The 21,025-nt window shown below is 41.4% G+C and overlaps 1 protein-coding gene across 5 annotated transcripts in view; it reads right to left on the reverse strand.

Annotated features, from left to right (window-relative positions):
• REPS2 (RALBP1 associated Eps domain containing 2) overlaps positions 1-21,025 on the reverse strand; it is a 232,759-nt gene that overhangs the window by 153,867 nt on the left and 57,867 nt on the right. For 4 of the 5 annotated variants that reach the window (XM_067722166.1, XM_067722167.1, XM_067722165.1 and 1 more), the window contains exons 2-3: positions 13,070-13,193; positions 1,791-1,939 (exon numbers count right to left, since the gene is read on the reverse strand). In XM_067722166.1, coding sequence (XP_067578267.1) covers positions 1,791-1,939; positions 13,070-13,193 — 273 coding nt within the window. The remainder of the gene's footprint in view (positions 1-1,790; positions 1,940-13,069; positions 13,194-21,025) is intronic. The other variant, XM_067722169.1, reaches the window with a different exon arrangement.

Raw genomic sequence — 21,025 nt, forward strand, 5'->3', positions numbered from 1 at the left:
AGAAAAGAATATTTGCTTTGAATTGTAAGCTCACACCCACAGACTGGGTGGGCCTAGCATAAGCCCAGACTGAAGTGAAAGGATGTGTCCTCAATCACGCAGCCAGGGGATGGGCCTGGAAAGTTCCCAGGGCATCCAACCATCCTGGGATAGTGGACCCTCATTCCTCTCCAAATGCTGGTGGGAAAACATGCCAAAGAGTATTGGCTGAAGATTCTGATACAGGCATACCTCATTTTATTGCACTTCACAGATATTACTCTTTTTTTTTTTTTAACAAATTGAAGGTTTGTGGCAACGCTGCATCGAGCAAGTCTATTGGCACCATTTTTCCAAAAGCATTTGCTCACTTCACGTCCCTGTGTCACATTTTGGTAATTCTTACAAATATTTCAAACTTTTTCATTACTATTGTATTTTTAAGGTAATCTGTGATCAGTAATCTTTGATGCTACTACTAATTGCTAAGATGACAGCAGTTTTTAGCAATAAAGTATTTTTTTAATTAAGGTATATACATTGGGGGTTTTTTTAGCCCTAATGCTCTTGCACACTTAGTAGACTACAGTATAGTGTAAATGTAACTTCTGTATGCACTGGGAAACCAAAAAGTCATGTGACTCGCTTTATTGTGGCGGTCTGGAATGGAACCCGCACTACCTCCAAGGTATGCGCCTGTACACCTTTTTATCTAAATCCCTAAAAAAAATAAAATAAAATCAATCAATCAATCAATCCCTGAAGAAATAGTTTAAACATATGAGAATTATGAAAGCAACAGAACATGCTACACCTAATTTAAATATGAAACTTCTGCAACGATACCTCAAATATCCAGCATTATCAGGGTGAGCCATATACATTAGTTTTCCAACTTAATCCTTTAATTGTCTTGCATTTGAAAACATTTTGATTGGTCTTCCTAAACATTAACAGATTTCTCTTCCTTATGGAAGATACTATAATTGAATATAATTTGACTTTTCTGCATAATTCAGTCTCTTATCTTCATTGGAAGTATGGGATGTACCCTGATGCCCTGAGGGTTCACTAATGTGTAAGTCTATTTTACCTCTTCTTGATAGGCTCACTCATCTGGAATTTACACTTTGGTCTCTACCAGTCACTATCTGACTATTGCAAATAGGGGTCTAATTTTAAACGCCCATCCACCCTATTCTTCTTCCGGCTACACAGGTAACGGCAGCATTTCCCAACACGGCACTCCAAACATGCTCCCCAAGAAGGGATTCCCTGGTGAAAGGAGTTTAGTACATGCCGATCTCCATGTCTCTTTATTGCAGGACTTCTCAGGGCTTTTACTGTGCTAATGTGCACTGTGAACGTCTAAGACTGAGTATTTAGCCTTTCCCCCGAGAATAGTCCATGAAGCAGCATTCTCCAAACATATTTAACCAGAGAAACCTTTTCTCCAGGTTTTTTTGGAAGAAAGGACTTATTAAACACTCCTAGAAGTTACATTTCGAAGAACCCATTTGGAAATGGTGATTAGAGACATCAAATAAGTGTGTTAAATCAGTAGCCTTACTTGAGACCCAATTCTACATTAAAGTAAGCTCTAAATGGCCCATAGGTGGCTCATGGTAATGGTAATTTCTATGCATCAGCCTCTTCTCCTTGCTACAAGGAAACTTTACTGGCTCACTTCCAAGTCTATAATTGTAACCCAGATGGTGCAATTCACTGGAAGCTTGACAGCAGCTAAGAGGCACTGCTCTGTGAGGATTCATGGTCAAAAGCAAACAGACATGCCTGATCAGACTATTTACCTGTTTATCCTCATCATCCATTCTTTTGAAGGTATTTTTTTCTGTGATTAAATATGGAATCTGAACTTTAGTTCCATGCAGCTCAGCCATGTTCCCAAACCGGATCTCAGCATCAGTTTTTGACATCATAAAGCGAGGCAGCGGCAGTTCTTTAGGAGCAGAATCAGAGAAGCTCAAGTGAGACTTTATTTGAAAACTGCAAAAAAGGGAACTCAACGGCCAAAAGATGAGTCACTTTTGAGGAAAAATTCCAGAACACTAAATATAGATTAAATTTGATTTCAACACAATAAGGACTCCTATAATAATGTCATAATAGAAAAATGCTACAGTTTAACACGGTATCCTGGCTCAACGTTTTTAAATGCTGTTGAATCATCTCAGAACAAATTCAGGTTTTGGACAGATCTCCCACTTCAGCCTTCAGTTCGGCACCAAGAAAAAGGACGTGACATCGTAGAACTCAGTATCAAGTGACAAACAGTAGCAGGCAGAACTTATATAGTGCTTATTATATGCCAGACACTGTATTAAGATCTGCAAATATTAACTCATTTAATCCTCACAACTCACTACAGTAAGATGATCATTAGCCTCCTTTTATAGATGTGGAAACAGAGCAGAAGGAGCTAAGAAGACACAGCTCATCTGTGGCAGGGCTGGCTCTTCACCAGCCAGTGCTGCTGACCTACAGAAAGGCCCCTCATTCCCAGGACAAACCTACTGCATACAACACTTTCTCACCTTATGTCACTGCTTAAACAATTTTCACACTCAATCTCCAGTTGTCTTTTCATAATGGAATAAGGAAAATGGTATAAAGTTAGAGCAATCAGTCCAACGTTCAGTCAGATTCTACTGTCAAAACCATTAGCTACACTCTATGCCACAAAGAGCTGAAACCCAACTGTCTGGTATATTTACTTAGCTTTCAAATTTCTAACAAAACTATTCTGAAAACAGAAATGATACTTTGGCACACTTCGAGTTCTCAGCACAGCAAATCACACACAACACAGCACAAGAATGCCAAAAATGGGTATAATATTCTGGATTAGGCATAATGATTTGCATCTGGATCCATTGTTCGGGATAATACTCATCAGTGTGCCTCTGCCTTCCCTTAGCTCCCTCTTCCAAAAACACAGCTGCACTTCCAATGATTGAAGCTGTGCTAAAGCCAGAAAACCTCTTAGCAACAGCAAGCAGTATCCCAGCTCCCCAGGCAAAGAAGGCCCCTGGTTCTCTAATATCCACATCATGTTTATTTTTAGTTGCTATGTCCACATTTGATTTAAAGAAGTAGGCAATATGACAAATCCCTGCGTGATCAATCAGCCAAGGGCCCAAGAGACATAAATAAAATAACCAATCTGGAAAATTAAACCAAGACTTTCCTCTAAAGACAGGATGGCCACCATTTTTAATGTTTTACTCTTCCCTAACCATGGCAGCTCTCCAACACTCAAGGCAGGAATGGACTTCAAAAGAAAAAAGGCAAGAAAAAAGAAAGTCTAGATTCTTAGTAAATCAAATATCAGCTAATCCTATGGTTCTCTTCTCAGAAAGGTATTTGTTTCAACTCAGTCTGCAAAAAGGATCTAAAACACATGGAACGAGATCACATAAAATAACTTGCACTCTAATCTGCCCATGAGAGGATGATGCTACTTCCAAGCCCTATTTGAGGGAGAAAAGAAGTAAATGCTTGGCATTTTTAAGCTCCCTGACCAGCGTTTCACTGGTGTTCAACAGATAACTCTGGGAGCAATGGAACACAAACCCGGCTGATGAATATCAACTATTACACTAGAGCCCCCAGCTGTCCTTTAGGACACCGTCACGTCACACGCTCTCCTTCCCTGGCTATGGCATTTCTCCAAAATTGTTCACCTGGGAAAGAACCTCCCTCCCCCCGCCGGTAGCAAAAGACAAAATACAGCTGAATTTCCCTCGTACTTTCTTTGTTTACAAGGTTGTAAACAACTCTCACTTAACAGAATTGTAACCATATATAATGATATCCCTATCATTGAAAAGGTTAATGAAGGTGCTATTTTTCTTAAGCTGCTGCAAGCTTTTTTTTTTTTAATGCTGCAAGCTTTTAAAAAGTGAAAAGTAAAACTCTAGTTTGTCGATGTTCAGTCTAAATGTTGTTTCCTAGTCATGTGTACACCAAATGTAACAGTGCAACTTTATTAGAAAATTAATCAATAAAGTACCTGCTATCCAGTGATTTATGTCAAGTAATCACAGGAGAAGATTTATTTGTAGTAGTTGTTTAGAATCTTTTCTCCCAAACTGAATTAACACCAAGAAACACATCAAGAGTTCAAATGAAATACTGATAAGGGCCAAGGACACCATGAGCACAGCAATCATTTGTTTCACAATGGCATCTTACGTTGTATTCTTTGAACACAGAAATGCTTTGTATATTAAATAGAAATGACTATTTTTCCCTTCCACAAAGAGAACTATGCCTCTCCTTTTTTAAACATGTGACCCTCTAAGGGAAAAAGTCCTTTGTTTTCCCACGTTTGATGGAGTCATGAATATAAGAAATACTTCAATCTCTTCAATTCATTAGAAGAAACATAAGCAGCATAAATGCAGTAACAAATGGCAAATTACAAAGTGGCAGCTGCTGTGCAGTGTCCTCCAACGCTGTCCACTGGAAATATAATGTCAGCCACATATATCATTGTAAATTGTGTAGTAGCTACATTACCAAAAAAAAATGTTAAGTAAAGAAGCCAGTGACAAAAATACAAATACTACATCGTTTCACTTACATGAGGGATCAATCATCAAACTCATAAAAACAGAAAGTAGAATGGTGGGTGCCAGGGGCCGGGGGTGAAGGGGAGTGAAGAGTTGTTTAACGGGGGCGGAGTTTCCATTTTGCAAGGTGGGGAGATTGGTCGCACAACAACGTGAATATACTAAACACTACTGAACTGTACACTTAAAAATGGTGAAGATGGTAAATTTTATGTTCTATATATTTTGTCACAATTAAAATTTTTAACATTGAAAAAAGCACAAAAGATACAGGTGAAATTAATTTAGTGTATTTTAACCCAATGTTATAGATTACAGCATGTGATCAAGATAAAAATTAATATAATAGTTTACATTCTTTTTTCAGACTAATGCTTCAAACCCCCATGTGTACTTACCTGTACCACAGACCTCAATTCAGATACACCACATCTCAGGCACTCAGGCGCCGCAGTAGTGTGGCTACTGGCTACCCTACTGGAACAGCACAGTTTGGCTGATGGTTGCTATGAAGGAATGTGGACCATTATGGCCAGAAATCTGGATTTGACTAAGAAATACTATAATGTTAAATGTTAACAACTAACTGATTTCTTCTTAAATTACGTAAGGAGTATTTTGTATGGAGGGATGACTTATATAAAGCTTAAGTGTACCACTTGAAGACTTTTAACAAATGTATGTATAAGCTCATAGCAAACACCCAAATTAAGATACATTTCCATCATATAGAATTTGCCTTCATATCCCTTTCTAGTTAATCCCCTCGCCTTGTCCCACTTAGCAACCTATTCTAATTTCTAAATCCACAGATTACCTTTGCCATTATAGAACTTCACATAATGGAATCATACAATATTAATCTTTGTGACCACCTTCTCTGACCAACACTTTGTCTGTGATAATCATCCAATGCACCACATAATCATCCAAAGACATAGTTCATTCTTTTTCATTGCTATGGAATAATCTATTTTTATGAATACATTGAAATTTTTTAAATCCAGTCTCCTGTGATGAACATTTGGGTTGTTTCCAGTTTGGAGCCATTAGGAATATAGCTGCTGTGAACATTCTTATAAATGGTTTTTGACAGACATGAATTCATTTATCTTGGGGATATACCTATGGACCACATTCAACCTGCTGCCTATTATTATGTACAAAATAAGCTATAAGGATGTATTGTACAACAGAGGGAATATAGCCAATGTTTTATAATAACTACAAATGGAGTATAACCTTAAAAAATTGTGACTCACTATACCGTATACCTGTAACTTATATAATATTGTACATCAAGGTATACTTCAGTTTTAAAAAATAGTATTACCATTAAAAAAAGAATGGGTTTGGGCTTCCCTGGTGGCGCAGTGGTTGAGAATCCGCCTGCCAATGCAGGGGACATGGGTTCGAGCCCTGGTCTGGGAAGATCCCACATGCCGCGGAGCGGCTGGGCCCGTGAGCCGTGGCCGCTGAGCCTGCGCATCCGGAGCCTGTGCTCCGCAACAAGAGAGGCCGTGATAGTGAGAGGCCCACGCACCGTGATGAAGAGTGGCCCCCGCTCGCCGCAACTAGAGAAAGCCCATGCACAGAAACAAAGACCCAACATGGCCAAATAAATAAATAAATTTAAAAAAAAAAAAGAATGGGTTTTACATTTTTGAATGTTTGGAAAACATCAAAAGAAAAATATTTCAGGACGTGAAAATTATGAAATACAAATTTCAATGTCCATAAATAGTTTCACTGGAACACAGCCACACTCTTTTGTTTACATATTGTCCACTTCTGCTTTCACAGTTCTGGGGCAGAGTTGGATATTTGCAACAAAGGCCATATGGCTCACAAAGCCTAAAATATCCGCTACCTAGCCCTTTACAGGAAAAGTTTGCTGACCCCTGTCTTACACAATACAGTGGTTCAAGTAAAATGTAGTCTTACTAAAACAATACAGTTGCATTTAATGGAAAAATATTTTACATTAATTGACTTTTAAATTTTAAATAATTTAAATTAATCATTAATTTAATTAAAAATTCAATTCCTCACTCGCACTACACACATTTTTAATGCTCAATAGCCAGCCGCACGTGGCTAGTGACTACCATATGAGACAGCACAGTTTAGATGGTTGGCCAAAAACTACAAGGCAGCTACTATTGGGATACCCCTTCTCCAGGTGAGCCATTTAAGCTCAAAGAGATTAAGAAACTTGCCTGAGGGTACACAAATAAAGAGTGATGGAGCAGGGATTCAAAATCAGGTAGTCTACTGCTAGGGCCTACACTCTTAGCCACTAGGCTACACTGTCATCCTGAAAATTAAAATAGTCTTTGTATTGCAGGTTTGAACATTCAGGCTGAAACTGTGGCGTGTCAGAGGGGGAAATGGTCTAGAGAAAATCTACTGGAAGTATCCACATCTTACAGGTGAGGAACTAAGCCCAAGAAGGGGAGGGTGGGTCTTGTCTTACTCATGCAGCAAAATGGCGGCAGAGCTACAGTCTTAACAACACTCCTGGCCTCCTGGGGCTCCCTTCTCTTCCCACTACTTTTCGTCGCCCATCCATTTATACCAGTTACTTATAGGTTAACAAAAATTAATGACAACGATGTTCAGTAATTCCAAAGTGAAGCCAAACCCACACATTTTCCTTAAGTTACTTGGGAAAAACATCAGGTTGGTCTTACTAACCCAAACCTGGGTTGATCAAAGCCTTATAATCGCCTATCTGCGCTATCCACCTGTTAATTTGGAAAAATTTGTTGCTAATTTGGAAATGGGAAGCTAGATAGCTAGATGAGCAGGTAAAGGCTGCTGTGGGAAGGCTGATCTTATAATTTTTTGGAGGGGTGATGGTAAGTTACAGTTATCCATTATCAATTTCATAAAAGAGCACATTTAACAAAAGGAAACCAAAAAAACCATCTTAAAATTGAACACATTTCCTTTTATAAATAACTCAATCCTTTGTCCTAATTCTTTCTCCTTTCCCTGCAGACTGTGCCAGACTACCACCAGGTCAGGAATGAGGAACACAGCCCTAGAAACCACATGAATCACATTATTGCACTACTGGGGTTCAGAGACTCCCCTTTAAAGGAGCTGTGGGAAAAAATCAAGGGGTCTGTCGTGTTGGATAAGAAAGTAAATTACATCTTTATTCTCCCTACCCTAACCATAAGTTAGCATTTCTTTCAATTATGAATGTAAGCAATGAACTGCTGTAATATCGTCAGCAGTGCTTGCAACTTTGTCACCCGCCGAAATCAGATATTTTTATATCACATTACAGTTGCTGTGGACATCCTGAAGTACTGTTTATGTTCATCACTACTCTGAAAGTACGCTAGTTATTTGGATCACAGATCTTTTATTTAATACATTAATAAAGAAGCATGTATACTGCTATATAACAACTTTTTTAAATATCTCAGTTTTAATTTCAAAATACAGTTGACCCTTGAACAACACAGCTTTGAACACTGTGAGTCCACTTACACGCGGATATTTTTCAAGAGTAAATACTACAGAACTACACGGTCTGTGGCTGGCTGGGTCCATGGATGTGGAGGAACCACGGATATGGAGGGCTGACTATAAATTATACATGGATTAACCCTCCAGTTGTTCAAGGGTCAGTTTTAATTGGTTTCCTTTATAATCCCACATCGTTGTACGCATTTAAAATATTACTCCAAAACAGAGACACAGATGTAGAGAAAAAAACGTATGGCTACCAAGGGGGGAAGTGGGGGGGGTACAAATTGGTGGATTGGGAGTGACATAGATACAGTACTATGTATAAAATAGAGAACTAATGAGAACCTGCTGTATAGCACAGAAAACTCTACTCACTGCTCTGTGGTGACCTAAATGGGAAGGAAATCCAAAAATGAGGGGATATATGTATACGTATAGCTGATTCACTTTGCTGTACAGCAGAACACAACATTGTAAAGCAACTATACTCCAATAAAAACTTCTTTAAAAAAAACAAAAACATTACCCCAAGAAGGGGTCCAGAAGCTTCACACTGCCAAAGGGGCCCATGGCACCAAAAAGCTTCAAAACCCTACTCTTGACCCCGCTACACCTTCCCTCGGTCCTCACACCCACTCTTGGCCTGTCTTCGGAAAGGAGGAAGGTACAGAAGCTCCCAGGGCAAATGTTCGCACGTGGTTTCCTCTGCAGGAATTCTCTGCTGGCCCTGAACTTCACACCCGCCGTCCGTCCTTCTAAGTCAGCTTTCACCAAACGTGTCGCCCCAGCTCCCACTAGGGTGAGGCCAGAGAGAAGCCTGGGGCCAGCCCTCTCAGGGCCGTGGAAAGGCAGTGTCAGCACTTGCAGGGCCCGGGGAGCAAGCGCAGGGAGTTATACACCCTGGGCGCCTCTTGTCTACCCCCAGTTCAGGCCCTGATGTGACCAAATCTGTACTCAGAGCTTAAGCAAAGCTCCTGAAAATACTCCACCCAGCTGTCTTCAGAAGTCACTCTGAACCCTGGCTCCACAGAAGAATCACCTGGGGAGCTCTGAAAACCCCCCTCGCTCAGGCCACACCCCAGGCTAATTTAATGATAATTTCTGCAGGTGGCCCCAGGTACTCGTATTTTTTATTTTGCATTTAAAGTTACCCAGATGGGGCTTCCCTGGTGGCGCAGTGGTTGAGAGTCCGCCTGCCGATGCAGGGGACGCGGGTTCGTGCCCCGGTCCGGGAAGATCCCACATGCCGCGGAGCGGCTGGGCCCGTGAGCCATGGCCGCTGAGCCTGTGCGTCCGGAGCCTGTGCTCCGCAACAGGAGAGGCCACGACAGTGAGAGGCCCGCGTACCGCAAAAAAAAAAAAAAAGTTACCCAGACGATTCTCAAGGGCAGACGAGGGTGGGAACCAAAGCCTGAGAAAGATGACTTCTGTAGGCATCCCTCAGCAGTTCCAGGTGAACCTGAATTCCAAATGTTTGAGTTTAAAGAGTGACAGCTGATTAAGACTCGCTCCCCATGCACAGGCATTTATGTCTTCATTCATTCAGTCATTCATTCATTCATTCAACAAACATGCTCTGAGTACCCACAGGGCCCCTCAGTGCAGGGATTACCAGAAGCTCCTCCTTTCCCCTTGGACTTGCAGACTGCTAAGGAAGACAGACAAAAAACGTGTCAAACCTGTAAAGGAGTATTTACAAACTCTGATAAAAGTGCTATGAAGGAGCCGGCGGTGAGAGAGAATAAAGTAGGGAGGGGCCTGCCACATTACCTAGCATTATCTAATGGGCCCATCCAAGGAGTACCTCATTCCCTAGGGATGTGTGCTTTTTAAGTTACTATTTACTCTTGATTAGGCATTTTACAATTCTGAAAGTGTAGATATTAACTTGTAGAAAACTGTTAGCTAACAAATACTTCTTGTCTGACAGCAATGCAAATGAATTTTATCTTAGAAAAGAGTATAATAACCCAGTTACAGTTTTATTGCACTGTAGGGCATTAATCAATTTTATATGTAATTTAGCAATCTTATTCCAGCATTCTTTCTTTCCATGACTATAAATACTTCTGACTTTCTTGAACCAGCTTTACTACATGCTGGTTCCTTTGTTGATGAATTAATTTGACAGGACATACTTTAGAAAGGATGGTGGGGGCGGCCTCGGAATCCTGAAGAATAAGGAGGAGGAGCCAGCATGGGAAGGAGAGGGGGAAGAACAGACTGCTAGCAACCCAACACCTCGACATAACATATGGTCTTTCCTACAACAGGAAAAGAGGTGGCCCAGAAATGGCTAGAAGGCCAGTGAGGCTGGGGGACGGACTGCAAGCAAGAAGAAGAGGTTTGAGATGAGGATGGAGAAGTAGGCAGAGACTAGGTTATGCAGGGCCTTACAGATCAGTGTAGGGACTCCGAACTTAGCACTATGTACAACAAGCAACCACTGGGAGGGTTTCAAGAAGCTGGATAAAATGATCTGGTGGCTATTTTGAAAAGACCACTCTTACCGCTGTGTGGGAAAAGAGACTGGCGTAGAGAATAGAGAAGGCCAAGAAACCAATGACAAAATCATCGTGGTGCTCAGGTGTGGCTGCAGGTGGCCTGGTCCAGCAGAAGCAGAGAGATGGAGGGAATGGGCAGTGGATTTTGATGGATTATATTGTGAATGAGGGAAAGGGGGGAATCAAGAAGGGCTTCTACCCACATGCTGTGCAGTGCAGCCATAAAATAAGAAAAAATAAATATCAAAAAAAAAAAGAATGGCTTCTAAGTTCCTGGCTTAAGCAACTGCATATGGTAGGGGTATTCAGCAAAATGGGAATGGCTAGGGGTTAGAGGTTAACATACACACAGGCACATGTCATTCATGAAATAAGGGTATGACTCTTACAGAAGGAAGGGTAGACTCACAACTCCTTGGGTGTGACAGGGCCTTTTAAAGGTAGCAGCCTTTCAGATTAGGTTCTCAGAGAGCATTCTCTTTGGCCTTCAAGGTTTGTGTCATCAAACATTAAGCTAATGGATTTCAAGCAACAAATCGGAAAATGCTAAGTAGCAGCTCAAAGTTTGGCCCTGTCTTGCCCTCATCCTTACTCAACATATGCTGACTACAAATAACTATCATTTAATAAATCTTTAAATGAAGGAAGGAAATTCAGAATTAACTCTGAGTATACTTAAACCCTCAGAGGTAAAAGGCAGCATCAGGATTTATAAAATACAATGGAGAAAGCCTTGTATTTGGGAAAAGGGTTAATCCTTTACACAAGTGATAACTTAGTCCATCCCTTCCACCCCGTCCCCCCAGGAAATTAAGCTGTAGATCTGAGCACAAATCAGGTAAAAGACTTCAGTCTAACCAAATATAATATAAGCAACAAAGGTGTCAGAAGTTTATTCTTTTATACAATAAAGCAGCTCTTAACTCTTCCAGAAGATGAAGTTGGGGGATACTACAATAAAGCTTAATGACCATTTACAATGGAATGGAAACTATCACTGCCTACCACAAATCGAAATTCAGTGAGCTGTAACTTTGAACTAATCACAGCAAGTGAATGATAGCAGTGACCATTAGACACCAAACCGGCCACTGAAATAATACTTCATCATGAAACCTATTTTGGAACCAAATTTTCTAATACTGAGGGATGCTTTGGGGGTCAGATTTTTTTTCCCATTCGGAAAACATCCAGGATTACAGATTAGAGTCAGCACCTTACTAAACAGAAAGAATCATCAAGAAGAGGCTACTATGCATAGCAATGAAGAGCACGGGAACTGGAGGCTGAGCTCCTGGCTAGAGCTGGTTAGAACCTTACAATCCTTAGGCAAGTTACTCAGCCTGACCCACCGCAAAGCAGGAAGCGAGCCTTTATTCCATTAGGCACTGAGATTTCAATGGTACTTGTTATCACAGCTTATCGAAGGCAATGGAAACTGACACAATTATCTAATGTAGGTAGATGTCATGAGGACTAAATGAGATGGTGTCTGACACCCACTAAGCCTTTAATAAAGGTTAGCAGGATGATTGCGGCCTCCTGATGGTTAGTGTAAAAAGCTTTCATTTCCCATAGTCAAGCTATCAGAATCTCCTCTGCTATTTGCAGCTGTCCTACAAGGTTGTCACGGACTAACCATAAATCCTCAACCCACGTCGAGGTCCACCAGGGACTTCACAGAACAGGTAGGAACAGCGGAGTCATTTTTATCTCAAAATGAGGAAAAGGACAAAGTTCCTGCATAGCTGTGTGGCCACAGGAAAGTAATTCATATCAGAGTGAACTAAAAAAGGACCTCAGCACATCCACTGAATAACCACCTTCTTTAAACAGCGTGGTAAAACCAGTACTGAAGAAGTGCAAATGATGCTAAGAGTTTGGGGCTTTACTCTTGGTTTAAGTGCTCAAGTATGTCCTGGGTTGGGGGCAGGGATAGCAAGGTAAGAAAATGGTAAATCAAAACTTTGAGAAGATAAATTCATTCTGCAAAAATCTTGGTAGCCCCCGAGTACTTAACAATCATGAAAATAGTGCTTTGGGAATTGGGAGATTAAAAGATGATCATACCTGACGTGCCTGGCAGGGAAAGAAGAGAGACAGAAGGGGCAGTTCCACTCAAATTCTCCTAGTTACTCAGCCCTAATAGAGCCTTAAACGACATTATAGATTCCTCGAGTGGAAAATTAAACGGTCTTATTATTTTGCCACAGGCTCTAGAATCCCCATCCCAATCTTTGCCGGCTAAAGAACGAAATCTATTTTTAACTGCAAGTGAGTTAAAAGGAACTAATCTCAGGTCACTCTGAATTTTTTTCTCATTAAAAAAGAAAAAAAAACCACTAAGATACCTGGTAAGTTTTATTTTACTTTAAAGAAGAGTTGGAAGAAGAAAGGAAGAATTCCACAAATGCTTATAGAACAGGCCTTAAACCCACTAAAAATGGTTATCATAAACAGGAAACCTGTCATGGATAATAAAATGTATCAATGGGAGATACTTACCACATTTAATACTCTCTATCCGCACAGGGAGGCCAGACTGTGCTGCAGCAATTAATTTCAGGGCAACGTAAAACTGTGTTGGACCAAAATAACCAACCCGCTTGGCACCACAGAGTTCTGTGATCTGAAAACAGACAAGAGAAGGGATGCTGAGAACTCCATTTCATAACAGCAAAATGAGACAAAATAGATTATGAAATCTCAAGGATTTCATGGGGTAACTAACCAAAAAGTCCCTGGAGAACCTATGGGTACACGCTGGTTGGATTCTTTTTCCTCCAGTTTGCAGGGAGGTTTTCAATTTGGATAATTCAATTCTACCTACGCGTGATGTTTCAGGACTGGGTGGTTATTCCTCCTCTTTCAAAGATAAAAATAAAGGTGACGAAGAATGGCTGTTAAGCTTCTTACAAAAGAGTGACTTTTTCAGGGGGTGGATTGTAACATACAAAGTCTAAAGTCTAGAAAGTCACCGGGGTGAAGAGAGAACAGATTAGTCATAATCACTACTTGTGGGTTATCCTAGTTGATCGAAATTAAAAGTGAGTTATTTTTTAAAATTATTTTTTAAATTTTATTTATTTATTTATTTTTTTGGCTGCGTTGGGTCTTCGTTGCTACGCGTGGGCTTTCTCTAGTTGCAGTGAGTGGGGGCTACTCTTCGTTGCGGTGCGCGGTCTTCTCCTGGCGGTGGCTTCTCGTTGCGGAGCACGGGCTCTAGGCGCATGGGCTTCAGTAGTTGTGGCTCACAGGCTCTAGAGCACAGGCTCAGTAGTTGTGGTGCATGGGCTTAGTTGCTCCGCGGCATGTGGCATCAGGGCTTGAACCCATGTCCCCTGCATTGGCAGGCGGATTCTTAACCACCGCACCACCAGGGAAGTCCCTTCAATGACTTCTTTAAAGTTACTTCAAAGTAACAGATACTCAAAAGTTCAAATAATAGTAAGTGGGGGTGAAGAAGTAACAAGCACCCCCACTCCCTTTGGTGCCCCAAAGGAAAACATTTTCATTTCTCCTAGAAATGTTCTCAGCATATATATATAGCACACACCTGTTTTTCTTGTTGCTTATTCAAACTTTATGAAAATAGAATACCACATACTATTTTGCAACTTGCTTTTCATTTAGCATCATCCCCTGAATATTTTTCTCTAGCGCGCAGTTAAAATTACCACTTTATTTTAACAACTGTGTAATATTCTGCTATAAAGATACACTGTGCATTTTTTATTATTATTCTTAGTTGGTCCTATGGATAGAGTTTTAGACTTCCAATAATTAACCTAACAAACACTTTCAGAACAAACTATAAACAGACACTAAGTAATCTGAAGAAAATTCCTATTAAAATTCAACTGGGATGTCAACAAAAAATAGCAGAATAAGGGTCTCCAAAAATTCTCTCCTCCATCAGAGCAATGAGAAACCAACAAAAATGGACACAACTCTGGAAATTAACCAAAAGTCTGCAGCAATGCGGGGAGTGTTTATTCAAGAAAAACAGCTGAATCTCAGGAAAAACAGCAAGCTTTGTGGCATTTTAAGTGGCCTTACTTCCATTCTCTCCCACCCGCATTCCAGGTATTTTCACTGTATTGCAGGCATCCCCTGCCTGCAGTCACAGCGAGACTGGCAGCCACAGAAGGAGTCAGGACAGAGCTGGGCTTCTTGGATGTGAAGACTACTGTTTGTCATCAAACTCGGGTAGTTTTTCACTATTATTTCTTCAAATATTTTTCTGGCCCTCTCTCTCTTTCTCCTGTTGGTACTTCTGGTACTTCCAGTAGCCCACAGTCCACCTCTCCTAGCCCTAGACTATGAGCTGGGGTTGGGGGGAGTGAGTCCTGTCTTCTCAGCTAGACCCACGGAAAACAGAGCCTCCACCATGTGGAACTGGTGGGGGTGGGGAGAGGAAGAGGTCGTGGCTCAGAGGCTGCTGGCTCACTGTTCTTACTAAGATTTAGGAGATTTTCTTGAATAAATGTTTCTACGTTTGCTGTATGTCTTCAGGTCAATTTCCAGAGACTTTAAATGATTATCCTTTACAATTTTTACCAGTTAAGAGGCTCTTTCACTGGAAAGAGGATCTGCTGAGTTTCTCGCACTGTCATTCCAAAGTCTCAACCCTCCCGGATTCATTCTTGAGTGGAGAAGCAATAGGGTGTTATGGTAAAGAGAACAGTTCTTGGAGTAAATGACTTAGGTGTGAATCCTGGCCCTAGCACCAACCGGCTACCTGTATAACCTAAGGCAAGTTACTTATCTCTCGTGCCTCAGTCTCCCCTTAAGTGTAAACAGGTACTTACCTCATGAAGGCTAAAGTAGTAGTGCCCACAACAGTGTCCATTCAATAAACATGCCATTGTCTAATTTTTTGGTCTACTTGTTTATTTTGTTCCCATTCTAGCTGCATATTAGAATAACCCGAGGAGCTTTTGAAAAATAGAGACCTAGCCTCCACCCCCAAAGATTCTGCTTTAATTGGTCAGTGGTGTGGCCCAGGCATGGGTGACAATCCAAATGCTAATGATCACCAAACCGCTCTCTCCAAACCTAACAACTCAGATACTTCATGCACTTTTCCAAAACCCTACTGGACAACTCTACGTGGATACCCTAAGCCATCTCAGACATAACATAAATTAAATAAGTCCTACTCATTTGCCCTTCCCCACATATCCTTGAACCTACAGATCTTCCAGCAGCCCTCGCCTCAGTTGCTGGCATCAACAATTCCATATCCCAAATCAGAAACTTATCTTCGATGCTAACCACATTCACATCTATCACAGAACCATCTGCCAAATCAAGGCTATCTTCTCCTTTGCCTTGCCTTAATCCTTCCTAATATCTCACCTGGCCATCGTGACATATTTTATTTTTTAATAGAATTCACACAAATTACTGTACAGGGACAGGTTTCTCTTTTAAAGTGTGACTTTCATATAATAGTGTGTCAGTTTTCCTCAGGTGTACAAGGAGGCATCAATACTTATTATCAGAATTTGTTTCTAGAAGAAATGTTGCTCTTGAAACTTAAACTTTTTTCCAATAATTTATATATTTAGCTTTTTATTGAAGTATATTCCTATAGAAAAGCATAATATACAAACAGAAAAGCATACAAATAAGTGTATAGTATGTAGTTAGATGCGTTTTCACAAATTGAATACAACTACATAACGAGCACCCAGATCAAGAAACAGGGACTTCGCTGGTGGTCCAGTGGTTAAGACTCCACGCTCCCAATGCAGCGGGCCTGGGTTTAATCCCAGGTCAGGGAACTAGATCTCACGTGCCTCAACGAAGATCCCGCATGCCCCAGCTAGGACCTGGCGCAGCCAAATAAATAATTTTTTTAAAAAAATGAAAGAAATCCAAACTTACAAGCCTCTAGAAGCCCCCCTTTGAAGCTCCTTTCAGTCACTACCCACCCGTCATTTTCCTAACTTCTAATACTACAGATTAGTCTTGCTTGTTTCTAAACTTGTTTGTGACATTCTTCCAAGTTGTTGAGTGAAACTGTGGTTCACTCATTTTTGTTGTCACTCAGTATTATTTATCCCCTGCCACTGGACATCTGTATGGTTTCCAGTTTCGGTGGGGATTGCGGGGGAGTACTGAAAGTTCCAACCCTCTAGCCATCTGGTTCCCTGGAAGCAGCTTCCAACCTTGTTACCTAGGGACTTTTCCAAAAGTCACCTCGTTAACATAAAAGACACTTTTATTGCTCTTATCACAGGAAATCCCAAGGGTTTTTGAAGCTCTGTGCCAGGAACTGGGTTGAAGACCAAATATATATTTCTTATTATAAAATCACATCACAATAGGCCATTTGCACGTAACTGATTCTCTACTAGGCTAAGCTCCATGAAATAGGGAGATGTGTGTCTTGCTCACCAGTTCCTTTCCCTGCCACGTTGATTATGCTTAATAAATAGTGGTTGAACAAATAATTTTCTCGAACCAGTCTCTCCTCAGCTCATCTTCCAACTCCAGTTCATCCTCCATAGTGCCTGCATATCTGCCTTTTAAAAGCTAACAATACTGTTCTCATGCTTAAAGGCATCTCAGCCTGGATCCCCACCACCTCAGGACAAAATCCTATCTTCTTAGTGCAGCATTAAACTTCCTTCACAACCTGGCCCTGAGCAGCTTCTCTAGTTTCATCTCTGGACACACACATGCACACAATTCTGTAGCTGCATTCAGCTTCTCCTGCTTTCCCAAGCACATCCTGATCTTCTACATTTCTGTGCCTAAGGTACACGGTGCAGAAGATGGGAAACTAAACAGCCTTGAAGTCAAGGTTGGTCAGGCTGAAATCTAGTTTCCTCGTATATATTGATAAAATAGAGATATTGTCTCTCCCATAAGACTATGAGGGAAAAAATTAAATAATGTACTAAATGAACCTGATATGATGCTTAACGGTGTTCAATAATTATTGGGTTCCATTCCATTCACCTCGACCTAGAACATCCTCACTCCCCACTAGATTAAACTCAAATGTTACTGCTCTGTAGCTCCTTCTCAACTCACCAGGTATAGTCTCTTTTCCCAGTGTACTCTCTGACTATTCAAATGTCTATAAATGTCTATCACATGATACCTTATTGTCTTGGATTTGCTCCAAAATAAAAGGAGGAAAGGGAGTAACTGGAGAGTATGGGTGAAACAAGCATTACTGAGAGTTGAAAATGCCTGAAGTTGGGTGACGGGTTTGTGAGGGCTCATCCTCCTACTGTGTATGTTTGTATACATTTAGAAATTCTCCAATTCAAGCTTTTTAATGTCTATTTCAGCACTTATCAAATATTATAATTATCTGTTTATCTCTGCCTCCCATTAAAATGTCTTCTCTCCAAGGGCAATGGTTAATTTCTATTTATCTCCTAGCGCAAGGATAGGCATACAGTATACAGTCCAAAAAATTCTCCATCAAGTGAATGAAGCAACCCTCACAAATAAAAAGTAACTGAGTTGTTTGTTTGTTTGTTTGTTTGTTTTTCTGGCTGCATTGGGTCTTCGTTGCTGTGTGCGGGCTTTCTCTAGTAGCCGCGAGCGGAGGCTACTCTTCGTTGCAGTGCGCGGGGTTCTCACTGCCATCGCTTCTCTTGTTGCGCAGCACAGGCTCTAGGTGTGCAGGCTTCAGTAGTTGTGGCCTGCGGGCTCTAGAGCGCAGGCTCAGTAGTTGTGGCACACAGGCTTAGTTGCTCCGTGGCATGTGGGATCTTCCCGGGCCAGGGCTCGAACCCATGTCCCCTGCATTGGCAGGCGGATTCTTAACCACTGTGCCACCAGGGAAGCTCAAGTAATTGTGTTTTATAATACATTCCTTACTGTGAATAAATAAATTACACATCTTCGGATACAGGATTGCCTATACATGGAAAAAAACTAACATCATCAATATAGGTGTCTTGCAGAGTAATTCCTAATATTAAGAAACTGTAATCGTTGCCACGTGAACAACTTAACAACTATATTTCAGTCAGTGTTAATTTATTATCAAGGTAACCTTCCTTTAGCACAACTATCACACAGAACTAGAAAAGCTCTTAACTAAAGGTAACTGAAATTGCTGCTAAAATATTCACTGTGGTACTTCGAGACTAACACCCAAATCTGGCATTAGTAAACCGCCTCATTTACCTTGGAATCTGTCCTTTGCTCCCATATACCAGTAGAATCACTGCTTTGTAGCCAATGTAGAATATACACACATAAGTGAGGTAAGCCCATAGGCCACTCTTCTTGCTCTTTGTACACCAAACCTCCATGAGACATGCCAAGAACTTTCTGAAATAGTCAAGCCGCAAGGATGATAAATTATAGGCCTTTGGAACTTACATATGGAATCTCGTAAGCTTGAGACTTCTCAGTCCAAACTGCAGGTTAATTCTGTAAGTTTTTTTTCTTTATTGAGGTTCAAAATGTTCTAAATCTAAATTCTCCGTGGAAAAGTTCTAAATTGTGGGTAGAAACGTTTTAATGCAATCTAAAGAAAAAACTGTGGTGCTTTATCCCAGATACTCAACTAGCAGGAGATATTTTATGTAACTGCTCCTTCAAACAGTCCCAGTTGCCAAGATTTTCTCAAAATAAAGAAAAAATGAAAAGACTCCACTCCTCTTCTTTAGTCTAAACTCCAAACCTGCAACCCTCTCAGCTGGACCCATCTTAGGTTACACATTGTGCAAAGTTCTAACACATAACAAGAACCTATGGACTCATGTTTGTTTTCTCAGGTGGAAGGCAAGAGATGGGATGAAAAAAAAAAAAGGAATGGATGAAATCAACTTCCTCACAGCCTACAGATGTACGCTCAACTGTCGGGGTGCTGGACACGCATCAGAAAAATTCACTGACCATTTGGGAGGAACCTGGACCAAGTTCTGGAAGAAGATGGAAGGCCACTAAAATAGCTTCCCTCCTACCTAATTCTGAAAGATTAAGTGGCTGTGCTGAGTAATCAGTCCACACCCGTTCCAGTTTGCCTGAAATAATACTTTCCTTCCGAGCTGAAATGTAATAAATTTTCAAAACTGTTCAAAGGTTTGAATAAGCTTCCTCCTTCAAGTATTTTTAAAGACTTCCTCAGAGAGATTTAAAAATTCAACGTCCTGGCGTGAGGGGTTGGAAGAATTCTCCAAGAACATTAGTGGACCCCTATTTTCTATTCTCCCTCCACCACAGCTCCCCAAGTTCATAGTCTCTGCTCACAAACCTACTCCTTCAAGTCCGGCCCCCAGACTCCTGAGACCTCACACACCATACTCCACATTCCCTCCAAGATATCTTATTAAAACAAGACCGCCCCCCCAACTCAAGCAGGCTTCCGGGGCTCCTCGTGCCCTTTCTTGTAAAACCCAGAGCCCTGAGCATGGTTTTGAGCCCTCTCGTCTGGCCCAAACTACCTTGCCAACAAGCTTGTCTCCTCCCCTTCCTGCATCCAAGGCTTCAGCCACTCCAGATGCCAACCGGCCTCTCAACACAGGACAGCCATGCAGGCCTCTCAGCACCTGGCATGTCTCTCACCTGGAAGCTGGATGTCTCCCCACTTCTTTTTTGTTTGTTTGTTTTTAAATCTTTCTTTCCTTTCTTTCTTTTCTTTCCTCCCTCCCTTTCTTCCTTCCTTCCGGCTGCGCTGGGTCTTAGTTGCGGCACATGTGATGTTTGTTGCGGCATGTGGACTTCTGAGTTGTGGCATGCGGACTTCTTAGTTGCAGCATGCAGACTCTTAGTTGCGGCATGCATGTGGGATCTAGTTCCCCGACCAAGGATCAAACCCAGGCCCCCTCCATTGGGAGTGCAGAGTCTTACCCACTGGACCACCAGGAAAGTCCCCCTTCCCCACATCTTTACCCACCAGACTCTTTCTTCAAATCACCTCAAGACCAACCTTATCTTTGAAACCACAGTCAATTCCATTCTGTATTCCCATAGTCCTTTTCACTACTTTTCTGTCACATCACTAGCCTTTTAATAGAGCAAAATCACTATTCTGGTCATTGTCTCCCCTGTACCGCATCTCTTTCCCATACCCCTCAAGTGCCCAGCACAAGGCAAGAGTATATCTTTATCATTTGTATCCCCCAGGACTAATACTTTACGATGCTTACTACATAGTCGGTTGCTCAACGAATGTTTGTTGAATTAATTGGCTTTCACAGCCCATAGTCCCAGAATGCTCTTCTTTCTCTCATCTTGTAATTACTTTTACAAGTGACTGCTAAATGGGCTTTAGTCATCTCACACCATAGAGGTTGAAGAGCTCCTGCAGGAATGTAACAGCGTATTAGCTGCTCTGTCCCCTCCCTGCTCAGTCAGCTAGGAGGGACCAGGCAGGGTCAGAGAATGAGGATCAGACTACACCATGCTCTGCCCTGGCCCTCAGCCCCTTCCCCTGACCCTCAGCCCCTTCCCCTGACCCTTGGCCCCTTCCCCTGGCCC

This window comes from Pseudorca crassidens, chromosome X (genome assembly GCF_039906515.1).
Source record: "Pseudorca crassidens isolate mPseCra1 chromosome X, mPseCra1.hap1, whole genome shotgun sequence".
NCBI lineage: Eukaryota > Metazoa > Chordata > Mammalia > Artiodactyla > Delphinidae > Pseudorca > Pseudorca crassidens.